The 22,360-nt window shown below is 35.6% G+C and overlaps 1 protein-coding gene across 5 annotated transcripts in view; it reads right to left on the bottom strand.

Annotated features, from left to right (window-relative positions):
• Nucleotides 1-4,031: 4,031 nt before the first annotated feature.
• The window catches only part of ARL13B (ARF like GTPase 13B), a 50,077-nt gene continuing 31,748 nt past the window's right edge, over nucleotides 4,032-22,360 (bottom strand). For 3 of the 5 annotated variants that reach the window (XM_076350874.1, XM_076350881.1, XM_076350902.1), the window contains 8 exons: nucleotides 17,944-18,049; nucleotides 14,429-14,631; nucleotides 11,944-12,040; nucleotides 10,466-10,697; nucleotides 9,785-9,901; nucleotides 9,257-9,325; nucleotides 7,535-7,574; nucleotides 4,032-4,258 (listed from right to left, as the gene is read on the bottom strand). In XM_076350874.1, the coding sequence (XP_076206989.1) occupies nucleotides 4,204-4,258; nucleotides 7,535-7,574; nucleotides 9,257-9,325; nucleotides 9,785-9,901; nucleotides 10,466-10,697; nucleotides 11,944-12,040; nucleotides 14,429-14,631; nucleotides 17,944-18,049 (919 nt within the window). In that variant the 3' untranslated portion in view covers nucleotides 4,032-4,203. The remainder of the gene's footprint in view (nucleotides 4,259-7,534; nucleotides 7,575-9,256; nucleotides 9,326-9,784; nucleotides 9,902-10,465; nucleotides 10,698-11,943; nucleotides 12,041-14,428; nucleotides 14,632-17,943; nucleotides 18,050-22,360) is intronic. The other 2 variants (XM_076350892.1, XM_076350910.1) reach the window with 2 other exon arrangements.

The raw sequence follows: 22,360 nt of genomic DNA, 5'->3' as shown, positions 1-22,360 counted from the left end.
GTTACTCATCCTCACTCAACTTTTCCCTCTCTCAATCTTTCCACTAGCCCAGCAGGAAAAGAATTTGAAGTGATCTTAAATTCATATTCACTGGGGAGCATACATAGATTGCTAACCATTCCATGGTCCACTTTCCTAAAATCTTCTGGAAAGCACAGGTTTTGTTACCATAGAGCACTTGCCAGAGCAATCCTAAGTAAGAAAATACAGCTTATGTGAACAGTAGGGGGAGAAAATAGAGAAAAAAAAACCAAACCACCCCCAAAAACTCTCACGAAACCAACCAAACAAGAAAAAGATTCTTCTGTCCTAAGATAAACTTGTCTCAAATTACACTTACTTTTAAAATGTAGTTCCTCACTCCATTTACAGATGCATCTGTTGAAATACTGTGGGGTATGTTCTGCTCAAAATAGTAAAGTACTTCAAGTTCAATGAATTCCAGAAGCTAGGAAGCTAAGAGACAGCATGGCAAAGTTAGTGGGTAGCATCCTGAAGTTACAGTACTAAGCTTTCAACTAAAATACTAGAGTATCTTAGTGGAAAAAATACTGTTTGAACATTATTTAAAGAAAAAGAAAAAGCCTATGCTGCTTGCTTTGTTACTGTCCATCAGTCTTTTCTAATGTGACATCATTATATGCAAAAACAACTGTTCTCAGGAAATACACTGGTTTCTACTGGAGAAGAAAATTGTCATGAGACCACTCCTGGCAACCTTATTTTAAAAGTCATCTAAAATAGCAAAACTGAGAAATCCATTTTTAAGTGACAGATAGGCCTCCAGAGGATAGAGTTACGGTTCTTTGGGTTTCAAGGAAAGGATAATCAGCACAGCCTTTATAAAGCTCATACAGAATTCACAGCCCGGAAAGCGAGAGATAACATGGGCTTAAAGTCTGTTGCACAGGGGCTTCCGCGGCCCCACTGACAGCCAGTGGGGTGATTGATGTGCTCGAGGATTGCCAGTTACACTCGCCTCGTGGCCCTCTCTGCGGGTGCCTTGCTGCTTCCATCTTCACCCTCGTAACCAGGGCTCACAAGAGGGCCATTAGAAAGTGGGCATCAGCTGTCTTTTGCAGGTAATTCTTTTAAAGCTTTCTAATTCTCCATCAGGACTGTGGAATCGAAATAGAAATCTCACAAGTTATCAAATAGCTTCCTCTAAAATTGCAGTGCTTTTGTCTCACCTCAATGTGAGTGTCCCTCGCTTACTGTGCATTATTTACATGGAGACACCACTTCACAGACGTGAAACTAAACCTAATGGATATCAAGTATACCTACCTTTAATAATACAATTATAGTTATTATTTTCTATTTAAAACCTTTTAATCTCTTGAGTAAGGTCCTTCTGTGGATTCTAGGTTTTGGCTACAAAGGAAGACAACAATGAGAATTACTTATTTTGAAGCACTGATCACCTTTTACATTAATCAGCTCATGAAAATTGTTCTTCCTTGTCTTAGAAGATACATTTAACTTACCTTTAAAATATTTTGTCTAAAATGTATTTAAAATGTTGCACCTAGATAATGCAAAACGTTCTCCTTATGTAGCATATTTCTGTGTACTTACCACTCACGTATTTAAGTACAAATACTCTTAGCTGAATGCACTGATACATTTTGAAAGAGATGTTATTGACAACGCAAAGCATCAGAACCTGGCGAAATCTTCTAATTTGTGCAATAATTATTACCTCTCAACTTACAACTGTGCAACTTATTGCCTCTCAAATATTAAGGGCACTACCAAAGCACTTTATAAGTATACATATATACATAACTTAGTGACAATCTATCAATATATTCTAAATTTGGTCACATTGCATTTGTAAAAATATGCAAAGATTCTGTCTGTAAGGTGTCTATTTTGTACATTTTAGCAATGTAAATGAGATTGCAGCCATTAAACATTTATGACTATACTTGCTTCCAAAAAATTGTACATTTATGATAATATGGGAAACATGTTGATGCTGCGCATTAGTTTTATTGTATACATAAATGTCATCTTGAGCAAATAAGAAGTCAAGGTAGTATAAATTACTGAAAAAAACTACTGTAGTAAATAATTACAGAGCATATTAATAAACAAAACTGTAAGAAACATTTTTTAGTACTTTGGTCACATATCGGTAAAATTTATTTTAAATGCAGAAAGAAGACTGATACATGTGTCCACACACACAACACGCATAACACACATTTCACATGTAAGTATCAACATCTTCCATTTCAGTTTCTCAAATTTTGTTTCCACAGCACTATTTAGGTTTATTTTTAATAAAGACTTCCATTAATTTATTTTAGATTAGCGTCAAAATAAAAGGGTTATATGTTTCTAGAAACTGAAGCTGTAAAAAAATAAGCCTGCAAATTTAGAGCCTTTAAGCCAAAAAATTTAAGTGGTAACATAGCTAAAGATGGTAAGATTGAGATTGCACAAGTAAACATTTATGCAACACCCCCCACCCCCACCCCCTTAATATTGTGTTTGTTTGAAGTGAAAATGACTAAATCCTGAGAATAATCAAACTAAACCATGTTGCACTATCAGAATACAACAAAAGTATTCTCATGCTGAGAGTCACATACAAATTGTTTCTTCCTTACACTAAACTAACAAACTTGGAATATTCCTCTCCACCCATTCCAAAGTTAATACTCTTAAGACTGATTCCCCCCCCCCGCCCCCCCCACTCAAACATACCCTTTAAAAATCTTAGTGAATAATTTCATTTTGATTAATATGGTAGATATTTATTCGTGTAACTCATTGCTGTAAGGGGTATGTGGGAAAGATTTCTAATGTCAAAATGCTGAATATACACATTGCATTGTTTTAACATCTAAAATCTTTTAGTAATAACACGTTATGGAAGACTGAGAGTGTAATAGAAAATCATCAAGTAATGCTGCTTCAAAAAAAACTCTGAATGGGGGTTTCATCCTTGCTGTAATTAAGTGGCATAACGATATACCTTTACACAATATACCAATGGTTGTCTCCAACATAAGAAGAACAGCATATACAGAACATTTAAAAAGAAATATATCCAATTGTAACCCTTGTTGCTTATGTATCACTTGTGATTTTTTTTTAATGTAAAAATTAACACATTACATGGAAATACTATACAAGTCCTTAAAAATCTGGAGTTTCTCTTGTTTTCAAGATGGTATTTTAGTATTATCGAGATTAAAAAGTGCTGGAGCTTATATGCATACTGGTTGGTTCAGTTTTCCATCAGAATTGGTGACTGAATTAGTGCAAAACTTTCACTATGTGCAATTTTCTTGTATGATGTATTAGACAATATAATGTTCAGCTCTATTTTTCCAACAGCATTTTTTACCTATGCCAAACTCAGTTAACAAAACAAAGAAAACAACACATAAAAAAAACTTTCAGACAATTCAAATAGCAAAATTTTGTATAAAATGTATTTATCTTAAACTTCCCTTTCTAGCTCCTCCCCCTTCAGATTGCCAGAAATACGAAATAAGCATCTGGTAATGTAATCTCTAATAAGAGGTATTGATACTGTAAGAGAAACTTAAGAGTCAAACATACTCTACTTGTATGCATTTGACTATCAGCTTTCTAATGCTTTCTAGGTTTCATTTTTTTGGTAGTAGGTATGCGTGTCCACTCAAACTTTCAAATAATTTTATAAAAAGTTAGAAAAATATACTCAATATTTGTTGCATAACCTTCCTATATTCACTCTATCATACATGAATGTTACAAAATGCTTTAGAACCATTTATTAGCTGCAAAAATACCAAGCACTGCGCAGCACCTGGAGAAAGGTCTTGGTGAGAACATACAATCCAGTATTACGTGATCTTGAAGGTATTTTTCTTCAGGTTTACAGCTATGTATTTTCACAAGTAAACCCAATAAATATTCAATACCATGTTCATATGAGCATCCATGGACACACAGACCTTTCTTGATCTCATGCTAAATCCTGAAGAAGAGCTGGTGACGTGAAAAGTAAATGACAAAGTCTGATCAACTAAGTACGACAGAATGAACTCCATGTTTAATTGTCACCAAGTCATTTTGCAACAAGCTGAAAGACTGTCATTTTAAAAATTTTCCTTCAAGGGCAAAAAACGTTTCTGATATAATTTTTTTATAATGTTTTTAAAATGCCATTTGTGATCCAGTTAAGCAATGACATCATGGGTATCACTGTTGGGTCTTTGGCGTATAGTCAGCGGGGGCAGAGGCTTTCCATAGAAATCTGTGTAAGAAATGCCAGAGAAGAAAAACACATTAATCTGTTATTTACCATCTTCCTTGCTTAAAGGCTGTTTAAATAAGGTAAATTCTTGCTTCCTTAATGAAAGCTAGGTAGCCTACAACTTTAGAGCCAATTCCTACAAGCAACTTTCAGGCATAGTGCTAATTAATGTCTGGAGGTGTATTGGCCAAAACAGGGTTTAATTACATTTTGTTATACATGCATCAGCATTTGCAGGATCAAGCCCAAAGGTAATCTGTAAACATCCCTAAAAATAGGAAATGAGACATCAAAAGTGTACAAATAACAATTGAAAAAATGAAGTATCAAAATTTGAGTGTTGCTGTAGTCACGTCTGCACTACAATAAGTTTTAAGTGACAGCAATGCTATGCAGCTTCAAAATTTTGGGACCATTTACCCATGGCATCTATCTTGAAAGCCATACTAACTTTCTAAAAGAACTATATTAAGAATTTTTAGGTAAAAGTGCAACATTTCCTTTTGTCAATAAAGGAGTTTAAAGTAGTACAATTGTTCAAGACAAAGTTATTAAGTACACCAGAAGAGAAAAACAAGTTTTCTCAAATATTTGTAGTTGATATAAAAGAAAAAAAAAACATGCCGACTGGTACATGCAAAGCATTTCACAAGCGAAATAGTACCGTGAAAGACAGTAAGAGGAAACAGGTAGAAATCAAGAAAAAAAAAAAAGCAGCTTTTTGAAGCATTCAAATCTCAATTTCATTTACACAGACAACCTCCTCCCCAACAAAGCCTTGACGGCCTGTCAACAGAAAATTCAGCTTTAATAAATCATAATTTTCCAAGAAAAATATATTCCACTTGTTCTACATATGCAATAACTTGCGTTAAAATTGCATTCCTGAGCTAAAATTAACAAAAGCAAGAAAGTTGGTTTACGTTACTCTAAGAATATGTGTACATGTCTGTAGGATCAAGGTTTTAGTTATCCTTACATTTAATAAGTAAAATAATAACACTTTTATATTATTGTTGTAAATTCTTTGATTTTAATAGAGCTAATTCAGTGTTACAGCAGCACGTGAAAAGCAACAAAACTGCAACAAATGATTATAGGGTAAATGAAAACCTGTACAACGGATGTTTTTATTAGTCAGTTTCTTGAGGTCTGGCAAACAACTTTAGGACTGGCAGGCAATTTTACCTCCTATAATGAGAGAGGTTTTATCACTCTTGCAAATGTATCCTCCAGTGGCAATAAATAGACACTCATTACCTAGTGTTGTGCTAGAATCATTAGCAAGACTGGAAAAATTGCAGTCTTTAGTGAAAATAAGTGTATAATTAAAGATTTATATAATTGACTCTACTGCCTGTTAACTCTGCCTAAACATCCGACATAATGTTCTCTTCTAAAAATGACACAAAAATGACTCAATATATATACTAAATAGCCTGCTCACTAGCACTTAAATTTCTCAGTTTGCACATTAAATCATTAAGACAGATTTATGTCTCTGGTTTTTAATGCTAGGTGTTCTCAGACTTTTGGAGGTTGTTTCAACCTCACACTGCACTAATTTTATATATTTCAGCAGCAAGGTCTACCACATATCTGTGACACTTTCAAAAACATAATTTTTAAGACAAAAACAAAGGAATAACTGCTACCCTAACTGACAAAGGCCTGTACTAGAATGCATGAGAAACACCTGTTCCTGTGTTTTTCCACGGACTAGCAAAAATCAACACTACAAAAAGTCCTGTCTGTTTTGAAGCTTAAGGGGGTTTCTTGACTTACGTTGAGGAGCTATCACGTTTCATTGATATACCCTTGGACATGGATTTTGCGAGTGCTCCTGAAAATAACCTCTATGCATAACCAAGGCTCCTTAAACTTTTAAAAGCAGACTGTTAAACACTTTTTTATTTCCTTGCTCTTATGGAGAGCAAATTATGCTCTAAATTTTACCTGGAGTCCTGACAAAAGCATTTGCTGGGCATCCTACTGGAATTGAGGTTTTACAGCCTGGTCTACATGAAGGTAGGTGCTCATTTGCCCCGTATACAAAGACTTTTCAGCCACTTGGCCAATAACAGTTTGTCAAAGCAAATTGTTCAACAGAATGCAGTATTGCTATAAAAAACAGTGCACTTCAGAGAATCCAAAAAACCCACAGAAAAGAAAGTCTTACGAAAGTCCCAGCTAAAGGAAATAAAAACCCAAACCAAAACAAAAAACTTTACACTTGCACTGCAAATAGCATCTTCAAGACATTTATATCAATTAATCATGAAAACAATAAGGAAACCAGGCCTTTTTATTTCACAAAGGTTGAATGGCTAAAAAACTTTTAAAACCACCTTTACAGTGAATTTTGGGCAAAGCTGGGGGGGGGGGAATCAAAATTGATTTATTTCTCTGCTGAAGGGACAGCCAAAAAGAAGTTGGTTTTCAGAAAGATGCAATTCAGGGAATATTCTAAAAAATGGATCAAAGGTAGGCTCCACTGCTCTTTGGAAAACTCGAATGAGTTTCCAAGCAGGAGCAGGTTGTCCGTCTGCAAAATATGTAAAAACTCATTGAAAAACACTGTTGCGTGACAGAAAACGGGCAAGGACAGAGGGCAAGCTAAAATCAGTGCAAGATGGACTTGGTAGTGTTAGGTTAATGGTTGAACTCAATGATCTTAAGGGTCCTTTCCAACCTTAAATGATTCTATGGCTCTCAAATGGTCTGAGTAAAAAACAACTGCTTTAACCAAAATAAGTAATTGATGGTCTTCGATATCAGGACCTAAAGTTTTGACAATGCTGGACCATGTGTTTGAAGAGCTTTTTTTCATTTATAAATAGTGCTTTCCTAATAGATGTTTTCTTGCTTTCTCAGGATTTTCTGTGTCTGTGTGAATCTTGCGAGTGTCTCAAAATTCCTAAAAAAACCCAAATCTCAGCGAAGAGCACGCAATGTCTTGAATTCAGCTGCAAAGTTCTGAGCACTCCAAGTTTCCTCTGATCTCAATGGTTACACCTCCAGTCAAGAGATCGTTACCCTACCAACATCTTTTCCACTGTTAGATTCCAAAACACTTTAATTATTATCCTTATTTTACAAATGGACTAAATTAACACAGATCTCAGGTTACTAACTTACACACCTGTGAGTAGGGAACTTAGCTGAAGCAGTTTTTTTCCTCTTTGCCCTACCCATGCTCTTGCTACAAAATGCAACACCTCCCTTCAGCACAGACAAAAATTGAGTATCACTCCTTCCCTTTCTTCCCCTCCCTACCTCTTCATCTGGCTTTTCTTTCCGCCTTCTCTCTCTATGCCTTTAAAAAAAAGAGCAAGATGGTTTTATGATTAAGACTACAAATTACATTTTATGCACGTGAATTATGCTCCTGTGAAAATAAATATCTAGTTTTTAGAGATCTTAATTCCCCTTTAGGCATCTTTTGATTCTTTGGCAGAGAAGCTCCATGTTCTGTTGCTTCAGAACTTCAGCAGGTATGTCCACATGGTGCTGTACTACATGATAGTAGTACAATCAGTTCAAGTCAGAGTTAAGGCTCAAGGATCACTACAGCAACACTGAGCTCCTTTCTCTGCAAGTTCCTCAATTCATGTTTTCTTTGTTCAATTTGTATAAGTGTTCCCATTGCTTTAGTTTGATTGTCCCCCTCTCATATTACTCCAGGTGTCTCCACTTGGCTTTTCAAAATTTGAAAAACAAAAATGTAAGAAAAATGAAGAAATTATCATCTAAAACTGAGAAAAAGAGGCAATATGAGCGTATGAAAAACAATCTTCCATGGTCTTCCAAAAATAGAAAATAGTCATTATTGAAAAAAGAAGTCAAGAATCTGCCTACTACACCTTGACATTTCCAGTTATTAAACTTATTTCTCCTATCAGTTTGTGAGCTTTCAGGGACACCGGCTCTTCAGGCAAAGCAGCAGATCCCAAGCTTTATCACTGACACCTCTCCTTGCAGGCCAACAACCTAGTTTTCAGTTGGAAGTCTCACTACTTCTGCAATCAAATTTATGTTGGGCTTTTCATCATGGCTGGGATTGCAGTCCCTTATTTGGAGTTGCTAACATAATGCACTTAATTCAGAGGTGCCCACATGTCTTTAGCTTTCCTTCTCACAAGAAAACACCCCCAAACCAATGACAAAAATCTTACAGACTATGCTTTTAAAACCATATGGAAACAGTAGCAGCGGATAGAAGAAATTTTAGACTATCTCAAGAGGCAACACAAGGAGTCAGCTTGCACGCAGCAAATTAATCTGGAGGTGGGCTGTAGTTCACAGTTCACAGAACTACAGAAATGCATGGGGCCCACTTGGGTTCAGTATTGTGAAGCGATTAGCACTTCCAGATCAGATCATAAGATCAGTGCGGAAACAAACAGGCAGCTTAGTGCAGAACCAGCCTGGATGTGGAAGAGCCACTATGGATCCCAAATTAATAAGCCCTGCTGGATCTCTGCAGTCCTGCTTAGGTGTTTCCGAAGTATCCTCTCTGCTGAGTACCTCAGACTTCTTCCAGTATCCAGGTAACCCAACTCCTGTCCCCATTGTATCAGACAGTGATGAACTGTCTACATATGGACAATAGAAATAAACTCTGAAACTTTTATTTTGAATGCAGTATGTGTTTGAACTCAAAGTAACTGCTCCTGTTACTCTTTGTTATATGGCATATTATAATATCTAGGTGCATGCTGCTGTGCAAATAACTTCAGATCATTAATAGCTTCTGATATCCCGTGCCACTTTAAACTTCATAAGGGAATCTATGAGAACTTATTCTTTTTGGTAATAAAAGAAATAAGACTTGAAAAATCAAAAAGATGCTTTCTACTAAGCAAAAGGGTTAGCTTTCCATCAACGAACACTGGCATTAAGAAATTAAAAAAAAATGAAGAATGAAATGAATGTAGAAGTGAATGAACAACGGACAATGCTTTAAAACAGTACAAAACCCGAAATATTTTCAATTACCAGCATGATGTGTTTCACCAAGAGGCTCAAGTTTTCGAAGTCTATTAAGTTTGGGAGTTCCCCAGCCAACTAAAGGAAAACAGACACAGTCAAAACATGCCACGACTGCACTTGATTCTGATGAAATGTACTGAAGACAGTTCTCTTTGGGAGAAATCAAAGCATTTAGAAATGCCAAAAGTATGTATTATATTGTATATATGGTGAATAATGGTGAAATACTTTGAAAATAAACTGATTTACCCTTAGAAATATTGACATTTTTAATCACTTTTTCATCAGTGAGTAGTCAAGTTTCTGACTCTTTTTTGTGAAAATAGTATCTTCCCCCATGGAATAGATCAAATCAATACTGCTGAAAGTTCATACCATGAAGTGGGAAACTGCATCAAAGATTTCCTAGAGAGTAAGGTTTAGTAGCATATCTCTGTATGGACACCATTCCAGTTTCATCATTCACAAATGAGTATTTTAAAGGATTAATAACCACAAATTGAGACATCAATTATTGTTTGTTAGTACACTTACCTGGTGGAAGAGCTGGTGGTGGTGTAGGATTTTTGGGAACACTGTCCTCTGCATTAATAGGTTCTACTCTGTGGCCCCTTTTTAATTTTGGTTTTTTATTTTTTTTCTTACTGTTATCTATACCAAACAGAAATAAAGCATTACATATCATAGTTATATTCAGAGAATCTCTTAGATCATCTTTTAATACAGTTGTTGGGGTGAGATACATTAAGTTTTCAGTTAAGGACTGAAAACGCTAAACACAAAATTATGTGAAATGTAAAACTTACACAACATTTTGCTGTAGAAAATAAACTGTAAGCATAAAATATATGCAAACTCTACGTTTTAATAAAGAAATTCAACTTAGCTTGGTACTGATGGAAAGTGGACCACATATTATGATAATTATATGCGGTATAATTATAATTATGATTATGATATTAATAATAATTATTATTAATCATAATTAATAATTATGATTATGATAAAAATGAACCTAGTTTCAGCTACAGTATCAGTCACACCAACAAACACGCACTTTTTCGAAGCAGATTTTCCAATACGATAATCTAATGGTCCATTTTTATGTTTTCAATAGATTAAATTGACGCGTGGTATCATGAAAAATAATACAGACAGAGGAAGAACTATGTGAAAAATAACATTAAATGACACATCAAAAGGAAGCAGTTTTACCTGAATCAAGGCATTCTGAGGCTTGCTGCTCATTCTCTTCTTCATGCTGTAAAAGCTGTGTAGTTGTAGAATTGCATGTTTCTAGTCTACTATCATTTGTATTTTGGCTACTGCTACTTGATAAGTGCTGGGCATCCATTTGTTCCTGCTCTGTTTGCGATTTCAAGACGATCGTAGCCTTTTCAGTATCCAACCTTTGACGCTTCTTTTCCTTTTCAATTTGTTTTTCATTCTAACAAAAAGTGTAAGAACTTTTTTTAACAACTTCTAATGCTGTACACTGACTAATAAGACAGGAAGGTTATTTTAAAAATCAAAATATTCCTAAAATATTTTTCTGTCCCACATCTAGCATAGAAAATATTTTCAAATAGGTGAAGAAATTAAATTTCCAATATCCTGTCTAAAGGAAAGGGGGGGGGGGCAGGGAAAAAGGGATTAACAGTGAAAGAAATGATCTTTAGGTATATAGCCTGTTTTCTTGCTTTCTTTTTGGTCATATGACAAAAAAAATGCTAGCTATATAAACAACATCAACAGTCCTGAGCAAAAGGTTAGAAAACTCCTCATTTCTTCCTCTTCTTTTTTTAATGTTTTAGTTAAAACAAAATACACATGCACAGAGTTTAAGTATCCAGAAAGTGCTAGAATGATTTGGTCAAATACCAATTGTGTCATACAGACTCAACGATAGGCTGTTTCACAGGTTCCCTATCACTAAATCTCTGTCTCTGCAATACTCGCAGCTATACCCTTCTCTTCTTACTCTGTATGTTATTACAAAGCATATTATTGTGCATGTAGCTGACTTTACAAGATATATGGATAAGGGCGCTTTTGTCCTGGAGAGAAGCAAATGTTTGAATTACTTACTAGAAAAGTCTCTGAGAGTTTATGTGTTTCTTGAGATTATGTTATCTCAAGTTAACGGAATTAAAAAATATGGTACAATAAATAAGAACTACCTGAACTCAGAAAGACACGTTAAGGAAACTTAATATATTAATATGCTTTTCGTATTTTAAAGCTAAGAAAACTTCTCAATTGTCTCAGTTTTCAACAGAAAACAGGTTATGCTCAGAAATCTAAATAGTTGAAGCAGTCAGGGAGATTTTCTATGACTCACTACATCACTAAAACACTTTACAAGAAACTAATAGACCTTGAATATTTTCCACTCCTGAGCATTCAATAGTTTAATTAGGAAATGTGTTCAGTCATCTGTTTACAACACCTTTATTTTACTGTGTCTACAAAACTTTTTGTCCCCGAATCAATAATAGGGGATTTTCTTAACATGAAAGCATTGCTTCAATGCACACAAAACAAGACTGCCAAGATTAAAATAAATAAAATAAAATAATGCGGTGCATACAGACTTAGAACAATTCTTTTAAATGAACTATTTTTCTCATTACCTCTCAGACATTTGTTAGCAGTAGGTCTAAAACGATCCAGATTTCCACATATTCTCATACCTCAGAGATTACAGCAGATATAGGCTGGAAGGGGTTTTCAGAGTTCCCAGGCTCAGGGTCTTCCTCATCAGGTACACTTCTTCCTTCTTCTCTTTCCCTTCATTGTTGTTGTTTGGTTTATGTTGTTGTTTTAGTGTTTTGGGGTTTGGGTGGGGTTTTTTTTGGGCGGGGGGGAGGGGAAAGAGGGGGGGATGAACAAAAGAATTATGAAGAAGCCAAGCCATAAATTTTACATAATAGAGAACACTTAAATAGGTCATCTAACCCATCCTCCAATTTACGCCAGCTGATTTTTACAACATGCTTCTGTATTTTGAAAAACATTCTACAGAAATCACAATGACAGGCTAACATCAATAAAGCACAAGTATATGTTATGGCAGAGGTAGCAACACATGCTGCTATGTGCCTGAATGTTCAATCAGCACTTCAGGAAGTAGAAGCAGTTTCTGAGGACAGGATATGTAACAGAATACATCTGTAACTGGAAGGTTTTGATTGTTCAACAGTATGCTGAAATTTTCACACTGGTCATCTTTTATAACGATTGTTTCAAGGCATTCAATTGTCTAAAAAAAAAAAAAAATCTATGTGGTGGGAAACCAGACTATCTAAAACCTATTCTATTTTTAATATACCTCCATTTCTCATAATTCTAGATTCTTCTTAATATACTTAAGGGAGAACTGGTGCCACACTGTTCAGTTTATGTAGTAACAGGGAATCATATTTGCTTCAGCTAGACTCAGAAAAGTTCAGAAAGACACATAATGCTCAGTGTACTGTTGCTGCACCAGCCCTAGTTATTTTTTTACGTACCAGATCTCTATGTAAGAAATATTAAATTACTATGTATTAAATAATACATCATTAATAAAGTATATGCTCATCAAATACTTTTCATCAATCGATCTGATGGTATTTGCGCATAGGAAGTCTCTGTTACACCTACTTTACAGCTGCCGGTACTGAGAGAGGAAGTAACCCCTTTGTTCAGAGGCACAGATGGGAATGACAAGGAGGTACCGATCTACCTATGAAGCCATACTACTTGGAAGGAACGGCCAGTGCTATGTTAAAACTTATCGGCACTACCTCTCTCTCTGGTTTTCCATTTGGAACAAGACGATTGCTACTAACATATTGTGGAGGAAATGCACTTTGAGAAAACATGCAGGGAAGCAAGTCTAAACAAAAAGCAGTCTGGGGAATTATTAAAACACAGAATGAAACAGAATTACACTTGAATCAGGATTAACCTGTTTCTTACAGTAAGAAATTGATTTGATGCAAACCAGCAAAATGAGAGTTAATGCCATCTCTTATATCTGAGACAAGCCCTCAGCTACAGGTAAAACCAGCAGAAGTTACTAGTTAGCTTTCCTCTAAGACACAAGAAGTTTAGGAAAACTTTTAAGCCTTTAATCCAATTCAAACCCAAACAATTCTTCCAGTGAACAAATACAATCAAGATCACTGAGTGGGAACAGAATATATGGAAAATGCCCATACCATCAGACAATCTCTTTGAGACGTGTTTCAAAGTCAGTCCTCCCCGCTACACCTCCCAACGTGGCATAAACCCAACACAATCCAACATGGTCAGAGGGTTTTCTCTATGCAGATACATCTGGCAGACTAACAGCATATGAATTTTTTTATAGGTTTGTGAAGTATGTATGAAGATCGTGTCAAATTCCAGGTGTTTAAAATGTGCTTAAGTAATTTACTTGCTGAAGTAAACCAAATCAGCAAGAGTACAAGCCAAGACACTTCACAGTAGCTTCACAGTTACTTCTCACAGTAACTGAGACTTGCAAATCTCTGCATATATAGGGCAGACGGGGGGACAGGGCTGCTCAGCGAATTTTTTAAGAATGCCCCAGTAAAATGATTCACATCAGTCTCTAATAGGAACCATGGTGGGCTGCTGATGACTACAAAGGGCTTTGAAGGGAAATAATAAATCACTTGTCCTGCTTCCCCTCTCTGCATCATCTTAAGTCTCTCCATGCCTCACCTGCTGGATATCCTGAAGTTTATTAAGCATAGTGTTGAATAAAGTTTCACATCTAGTCTTTGATATTCACATATGGGTTACAAAGCCTAACTTAAATTAATAAAAGTTTATTTTAGAACACACTTGAAGGTAACAAGATTAAATTAAAGGATTTATTTTTTAGGTTAGCCTCCTGTGAAGTTACATTAGCAAGGCCAAATTTATTCCACAACTACCCTGCAATTCCCATTCACGGTACATATCCAGCATAGAGCAAATAAAATAAAGGGGATGAACCAGGCAAAAACTTGTAGGTCTTAAAGAAAGGCTCTAGTATTCAGGTCCGTACTTTTCATACGAAGACTCTTGGCTTGTAAGCTTTAAATCCTTGATAGCTTGGTTCCCATAAGGTCTATGTGCAGGAATGAATCAAGTATCTTAGAGAAAGAGCGGAAGGGGAGGTAGGAGAAACTACAGAGAGAATACCTTTCTTCTCGTATCCTTCTCACTCGCTCAGCTCGTTCTAGTTTCTTTTGTTCTTCATATGCTTTTTGTTCTGTAGTGTCTCTTTGGATGCGCTCATTTAAGGCATCAAAATCTTTTGCTATGATATGTAGAAGCCAATATAAACCCTTTTTTATTGATTTATCAATTTTTTTCCCACAGCCCATGATAGCTGAGCAAGGTTCCTGTAAATATAAGAAGGAGGGGAAAATTACTTGCAGTTCAGATCACATTCCTTGACTGAAAACAAGAAATCAGGCAAACAATTACTGTTTACTGTGAAGCCTGCAAAACACTGAGAAGTATGGGAAATAAATTTGCATTTAGGTATTCTATAAATTTAGGTGCTTTTTTTGCCGAGTTACAAGTCACATTAGATCTACCAAATTCCATTATTTCCAGTCCCATTTCAAAAATACTAGAATACTGCACAGAAAAACGTGTTTGTATGTCTATTTCTAGGCGTCCATATACACCTGTTAGGTATAGACACAGCTGTTACATATACACCTGCTATATGTATATATGTATATTTACACATCTGTTTCTATACACATCCATATCTATGCATCTATATAGGAATATAATTTATCAACCCCAAATACGTATGTTGTGTTTTGCTGCTCGTTTATAAACAGTCCATGTTATATTTATCTAGTAAAGTGGAAAAAATGAGATGCAAGAGAATCAACTTAGCTTCAGTTCATGAAAGAAATGTTCGACTTGTTCATAAGCACCTAGGGGATAAATAAAATCCAGTGTGAATTTGTCAGAAAAACTGTCAAGCCAATTCAATTTTTTAGATCAGAACAGGTATTGTGGATAGGGGTGAAGCAAAATATTACGCATCTTGATTGGAGTAAAACTTTTGTAATGATATTCTCACCAGCAAGCAAGAGAAACATGATCTAGGCAAATCTATTGGAAGATGGGTGCAAACCCCATTGCTAAATTAGTTTGGAACACTATCTAGCTTGGATGCAACAATTCAAGGAAGTGGATTGACTGGAAGGAATCAAGGGGAGCAAATTGAGAAAAGGCAAAATTGGTTATGAGAACACATCTGGTAAGAAAACATTGAAGGAACAGGAGTGGTTCTCTTGAGATGAAAAAGCTTCAAGGAGATATGATAATAGCCTTCAAAAACATAAGGCATAACTCTGCAAATAGGAAAAGAATAATTTACTCTTCACGTTCATTGTCAAGAGGACAAGCATAATGGGCTTTAATTGGAACAAAAGAGATATGGCTTGATTCTAGTTTAGAACATGGAAAAGGACTAGATGACCTCTCAAGATCTCTTCAGAACTATTTTCCAGAATATTTTGGAGCACTGTATTGGTCTTTAAAACTGTTCTCTGAATAATAATTGAATAGATCCAGCTATGTATTTGACATGAAGAAATGATATTTCACACTGATTGTGTTCAGGATTTGTGTTCATGAATGAAGGAAGATTAAAAAAGACTAACTCTCCAATGTCAACACCTAAAAAATTCTCTGTGTAACCTCTTCATTTGAGAAGCATTTAAATGGCACCAGAGTCAGATACGGTATGTACGACTTACAACAGAAAAAAATAATTCTGACCTGTTATGTGCCCCCAGAGTGCCAAACCCACTTTGCGTTTTAATACATTCCTACTTTGTCTAAATTAAGGTTCAAATCTGAGTGTTGGTCACTATGGAACACTACAATACTCTCTAGCAGAACCTAATCAGGGAGAAGATGTATAGGCAATAACACCTTGTCTCTCTGAGAAAACTAAAATAAAACAATAGACAGCACTGGGGCAATTTTCTTCTCGGTTTGCACCAAGATTATTCTTGCTGTAGTTCAGTTATAAAATATAGAAATTTAGAAATATAGAATATACAGACATATTAGAAAAAGAGGAAGGTCATTCTCACTGACACTGTGTGACAGTGAGACGAATGACTCCTTCCATTTGCTTTAATATTTTGTGGGGAAATTTAAAGATCCAGGAGAAAACTAATTAAAAGAATAAGAAGAAACAAGTGTTTTTTTGGTCCTTGCCTAATTTTATTTAAATCTTGTTTCACAACGCTCCAGTTTAAATTCACCCCATGAGTCATCACATTGAAATAACTTGGGACCATGTTTACCTTTAATGAGCCTAGGAAAGAAGCTGCCCATTTGAGTATGTAAGACTCTCAGCTGCTTTCAGCTAAAATGACTTAAGAGTATGTGATCTAGTTTCTTTGTTGATTACACCCAAGATATAAATGGAGAACAAGAACAGCATTTTACTGGAATATGTCATAAATTGAGTAATTCTAAACTATAGGAAAAATACACTAGAATCTTTCAGGTCTTTTATATTGATAATGCTTTGCAAGAAAATATTTTTGTCACAGACATCCCTTGGGAAAAAAAAGGGCGAACTCGCAAGTTTTATTTTTATGATTGCTACATATGCACAGTGCAAAGTCCACTGACTAAAGAAAAGCACTCAAAGACTCATGACGTAATGAACATAGCTATGCCCTGCTATAACTCAACTTTCTAGAGAAAATAATAGCAATATGTATTACCCTATGAATTTTGCACCTCTCCCTAGGGAATTAAAAGTCTTTTTTAAATTTTAAAACCCAAATATCAGCTGGAATGGTTTTGTAAAACTGCCTTCTAATGTTGGTCACTAACAGCATAACTCTCATTATCTTTTAAAATGTTTCTTATTGCAATTAGAAAAAGATTATAAAAGTAAAGCCCACAAATAGTTAACTAACAAACTGGTTGATTAAAACAAAGGCGTAAAGAAAACTTGAGGGACTACTGATTTGGATAAATTATCTGAAATATTGTCCAATATTAAGTAGCTTTCATACGGATTTCTGGTTTTGGCTCCCCCCCTTTTTTTCTGGTGTGGTTTTGTTTGGTTTTTTTTTTTTTAAAAACATGACTATTAATACTACATCTGAAATGAGTTATTTTAGGACAAATATTAACTAGCAACTAGCTTTAACAGTGTTCTTTGATGACTACTGTGCTGGGAATTAGATGCCCTAGAAATTAGATTAAGTTCTTACTGTTTGCCAGATAGTGACTCAGACTAAATGATGGTTTTAGCTACAACAGAAATGAGAAAAACATCGTATCTGAACAGTGATCCTTCCTGAACATCAACGTAGGTAAATTCCATTTCCTGCTTCTTTTTAAAAAGGTGGAATGCTAAACTTGCTATCCAATTAAACAAGTTTTAAACCACGTCAGTAACTAATTATTCTTACATGATTTCAGAATGGAGCAGCAGGTACACTTTGAGGATCCTTGTTACAAAGATTTCTTCAACAGATCCAGAAGCAGAACGTCAAGGTGAACAGTAGAATTGCTTGCAGAACAGATATGTGTACTGTATCTTTGCCGGGATTGCAGGGATTTAGTTTCAGTTTTATGCTATGTGGCACAATCTCCTACCTTATTGCAAGCTTTACGTATATATTGGAAAATGAAGCATCTTAAAATATACTTACAATCTGACATAGACATTTGTGTTCATTGACAAGCTTTTCCAGAGATAAGGACTCGATTACATCTGCTTCTGACAGAGCTCCTTCTCTGTCCTGCTTATTTGCCAGCCTAAAGAAAAGATCAAAAGAAACACTTAGCACCCTGACACAAGAGAGATTCTCAGATCTCCAAAAGCTAAGTTTTTGACAAAAGTAGGAAGAAGAAGGGGAAGAAGGAGAAAGTGAAGAGAAAATGCCTTGTTTCAGCTTTAATTCTTAATTGTTCTTTCTACTTAATAAACATGTTAGTCCATGCACTATTTTCAGCAGATACTAACATTAAATAATTACTAAGGTGCTTAGTAATTATTTAATAATTATTAATAGACAAAGCAATTATATTTTACATCCATCTTCTTAGCTGTAAAAGACCGTACAATTCTACATCTAAAGCTATGCACTATAATCTGTTGGAGCCTATGGATCAAAGTTCAGAACTTTGCAACTTCTCAAACCATGTGCATTTCTCCACACAATACTGCTTCATGATCATCTCAGGTCTGCCTACTATCCAGAATTTCTCTCTTGATGCCAAACAATTTGATATGTAATGTTTTGAACCTGGTCTTCGTAAGTAAAACTTAAAGCTCGGAGGGAGGAACTTGCATGAATAGCTCTAAAAACCACACTTTATTATTACAGGGAAGCAAAAAAAAAAAAAGGTGTATGAAACACATAGTTTACAAAATAAGTATTCTGTAAGATGAAGTGCCATCATTGTCTTATTTCTTAAAGATATGGTAGCAAAGAGAACTGCAGAAGATAAACATCTTAAGTTTTTGGGGGAGTGTTGTTCTTGATTAGATTTGTCTTCCATATACTCTGTAACTGCATCCAACACTGCATCCAATAATGTGTGTTTTTTTAAAAGGCACAAAACACATCTGATTTACCACCCAAAGAACATTATTCATTATTTCACACTTTAATATGGATGTACACCCTGAAGCAGAAGCTGTTATGTTCCTTTCAACACTGTTACCAATAACTACTACAGAGATAAGAGAGCTGTCCAGAATTATAAACATCCTAAACGCTTAAGTTCTTCACCTCAGCAAACTCCTGGTGATACCACGTTCTAACCACGGAAATGAAAGTTACTTCCTTTTATCAGGACTAATTTTTTAATGTTTCACTAAAAACTCCTCTATATACGAAATGAAACTGGAAAAGCTTCCGATCTAAAGCCCTAAAAGGTACGTCACAAACTACATGTAAGAAAAAGCAAGGGTAACTGCCAAAACCTGTACGGAACACAGAAAGGCAAAAACCTTTTCCCTTATGGGGATTTCTCTCAGCTATCCAAGTAATAATTTTCATGAAACTCACAGGACTTGGCTATCCTCGAGACCTCAATTTCTTGATTAAAGTGGATTTAAATTGGTCAACATCCAAGAAAGTAGGATGGATTAACATGGTAAGTTTACCTAACTATTTAGAATGTGTTAGCCAAGCAGATGTATTCCCTAAGAAGAAACTTAAAAAAGTAAACTTGCAGTCATGTTGGTCAATGATTTTCTGAGTTCACTTACAAGCAAATTTTAATAACAAATGGAGAAATTTAGACAGAAATCCAAGATACATATTTTAAAAAGACAGACAAAAATGACAAAAAGAAACACATAGGAAATCATTCATGTTTCTTGAAGGTCTGAGATTTTTATAAGGAATAAACAAAACTTCACAGAAGAGGTCAAGTCAAAAAAGAGTTGTTCCCATCTTCCATAAAAACTTGTCATGACAATAGGATATATAGTCTTTCCTCTCCCATTACCTGCTTTTAATTAAAAGCTAGTATGGTAAAACTCTAAGGACTATGAAAAGATGTTAAATAATATTTTACGAGCAATAGACTACTCCTGTTCAAAATTACTATTTTTCAGCATGAAAACTGGTACTGTTTGCTTTAAACCAGTGTAGACTATTTTGGAATATAAGTATACAATGCAATCCTATTTTGCACTTTCTGCAACAGTAATAATCCAAGCTAAGTGCAAAAGCTGCAAAGAGGAGTATTGCATAGCATTAGGGTATCTGCAAATTGCACTTGCCTCTCTCTAATAAAGGAATTCCACTAAAATAATGTTGTTCTGAAATTTAGCAACCCTTCCATTATATGAGAACTCCAATTCAACTTTCTGGATAAAATCACAAATATTTGGCTTCAATGAACGCAACTGCAGATGGTTTTGGAATCAGACATCATAGCCTTTCTTCTGAAATCTCAAATCATCATCATTAACTCAAATGGCTTTTAGGGAATGTTAGGCCAAAGCTTGTACTTTGGATTTATCATACTCCTTGCTGGGAAGGAACAATGGTAAGAATTCACTCCATAGTTAGCAGAACTTGTCAGCGCTTCAGTTTGATCTAAGACCTTATTCCTTCCTATTTTCCAGAATCGCAGTATGACCGTCTCAATTCTTAATTATTTTACTCCCAAGAGAGTTTTCAGCTTCAAAGAGACATTAAAAAAAAGTTGTATTGCATCTACAACTCAAAAAAACATTCCTTGTCACCATTAACCTCATGCACTATGATTCATTATCTAACCTTTCTTTTCAAGAAGAGTTTATGAAGGAGACTATAGAAAGACAGCGTCTCAAATGTCCATTCCCTCTCAATCTTCATCAGTTTCAACTGTTTGTTTGTGGTCCAAAAGGTTCACTTATTTATCATCATCTTGGGCATAAAACCCCCTACATCCTATTGATAATCAAAATTTTGCTGACTTGCCTGCAGAGCTAGAAAGAGCATAAGGCTCTCCTCCCCGCCCCTCCTTCGATAATCCATTCCCACTTCTCAACAAAAAGAGTACTTCTACGGTACTTTCTATGATTTAGTGCAGAGATTCCCTGTTGTTCAATGCATATACAGAACCTATGACATTTTCAATATGCTTATGATACTCTGGCACTATTACTTCTCACCAAACAGCTAGAACAAGTAATGTCTTCTCAGTATTTAGCTATGAAATAGGGCCAAAGCTAAACCAGGGGAAAACTGAGACAAAATTCAAGAAAGCTATGGCAAGTAATGAAAAGACTGGAAACAATTACCTCCACTTCTTTTTTTTTTTTTTTCTTCACATAACCTATCTTTGTTACAGTCTGAAAATCCTACTGCACTGCCCCTTAGTCTCAAAAAGCATTCCTCAGCAGTGCTGTCAATTCATCTAGATCTAATTGATGAAAATATTTCTGAACACGGAGTTTGTTGCCACAGCCTATTCCTTTCTCACCTGAAGATTAAATAGCTGCACTATTTACTATGTTATTGGACTGCACATTCTACAAAGCACATCTGAAGCAGAATGAAATGTTGGTAAGCTGCATAGCTCAGCGAGAGTGTGACACTAACGTCCTATAACTTGCAGTAGCTGCTGATTTTTAACCTCTAATACCTTGAAAGGTGTAAAATTTGTCTTTTTGGTCAATTAGCTTCCATTTTCTCCACAGCACGTCTGTTGCAATACTGACTGTATTAAAAAAATACAGCTGAGGTGCTGTATCTGGAAAAGTAGCATATCCAAATCGCTGTCTCCACCTTATGCTCCTGAAGAACTGAAGTGGTTTTGCACAGGTCATACATTTCCTGCTGTACACCCCTGCCCGCTTCAGCCTTTAGGTCAAACTTATAAACGGAGTCAAAATATTATTAAGGTACTGACTGTGATATAGGGTATTATTATGCCGGATTTTTTTTTCCCCCTTTCACATAAATGCATGAATGACCTAGCCTTGCTTCCTTTTTCCTTTGTGCTTCAGTGTAGAAGAAAGCAATCCCTGCACTTACACTTGCTTCATAGGTAGGCAGTGCTCCACTTCCAGCTTACAAGGCCTCCATCTACTAGGGAGCTGCTCCTAGACACTTCCTGCTACTGGGCAGCTCCAGCAGCGATCCGCCTCTCAGCAAGGCTGGGTTTCAAACAGGCAGAACCAGATTCCCCAAGTAGAAAGTAATCAATTTGCCTGTCTACTGTAGTTGCAGAAGTCAGCTTCTCTCTCACACCACCGTTCCTGAAGATGAACCCTTGGACAATTATTTAAGAACCAGAAGCAGAAGGCATGCAGAAAATACTTAATGGAATGCCACTCAAGACACATCACTTAGGCAAATATTCAAAACGATGTTTTTCAGATTATACTGAAGCTGACCCTCAGGAGTTCCTCTGTAAAGGCTAAAACAGAAAGCCACCAGCACAAGATTAAAAGGTAAAGACTTTTCTTTTACTTAATGTTTATAAAGTTGCAAATACCAGAAAAAGGCTGTGTAGTGTGGTTCAGAATGGAAATGTGCCCAAGTGTCAAGACATACAAATAATGGATGTCTACCCTGCAAAGAATCAGATATTTCTCTGGGTGAATATAGTCTCGAAGCT

This window comes from Aptenodytes patagonicus, chromosome 1 (genome assembly GCF_965638725.1).
Source record: "Aptenodytes patagonicus chromosome 1, bAptPat1.pri.cur, whole genome shotgun sequence".
Classification (NCBI taxonomy): domain Eukaryota; kingdom Metazoa; phylum Chordata; class Aves; order Sphenisciformes; family Spheniscidae; genus Aptenodytes; species Aptenodytes patagonicus.
Note: the sequence above shows the minus strand (reverse complement) of the source record. Positions and strands in the feature narration are given on the sequence as shown.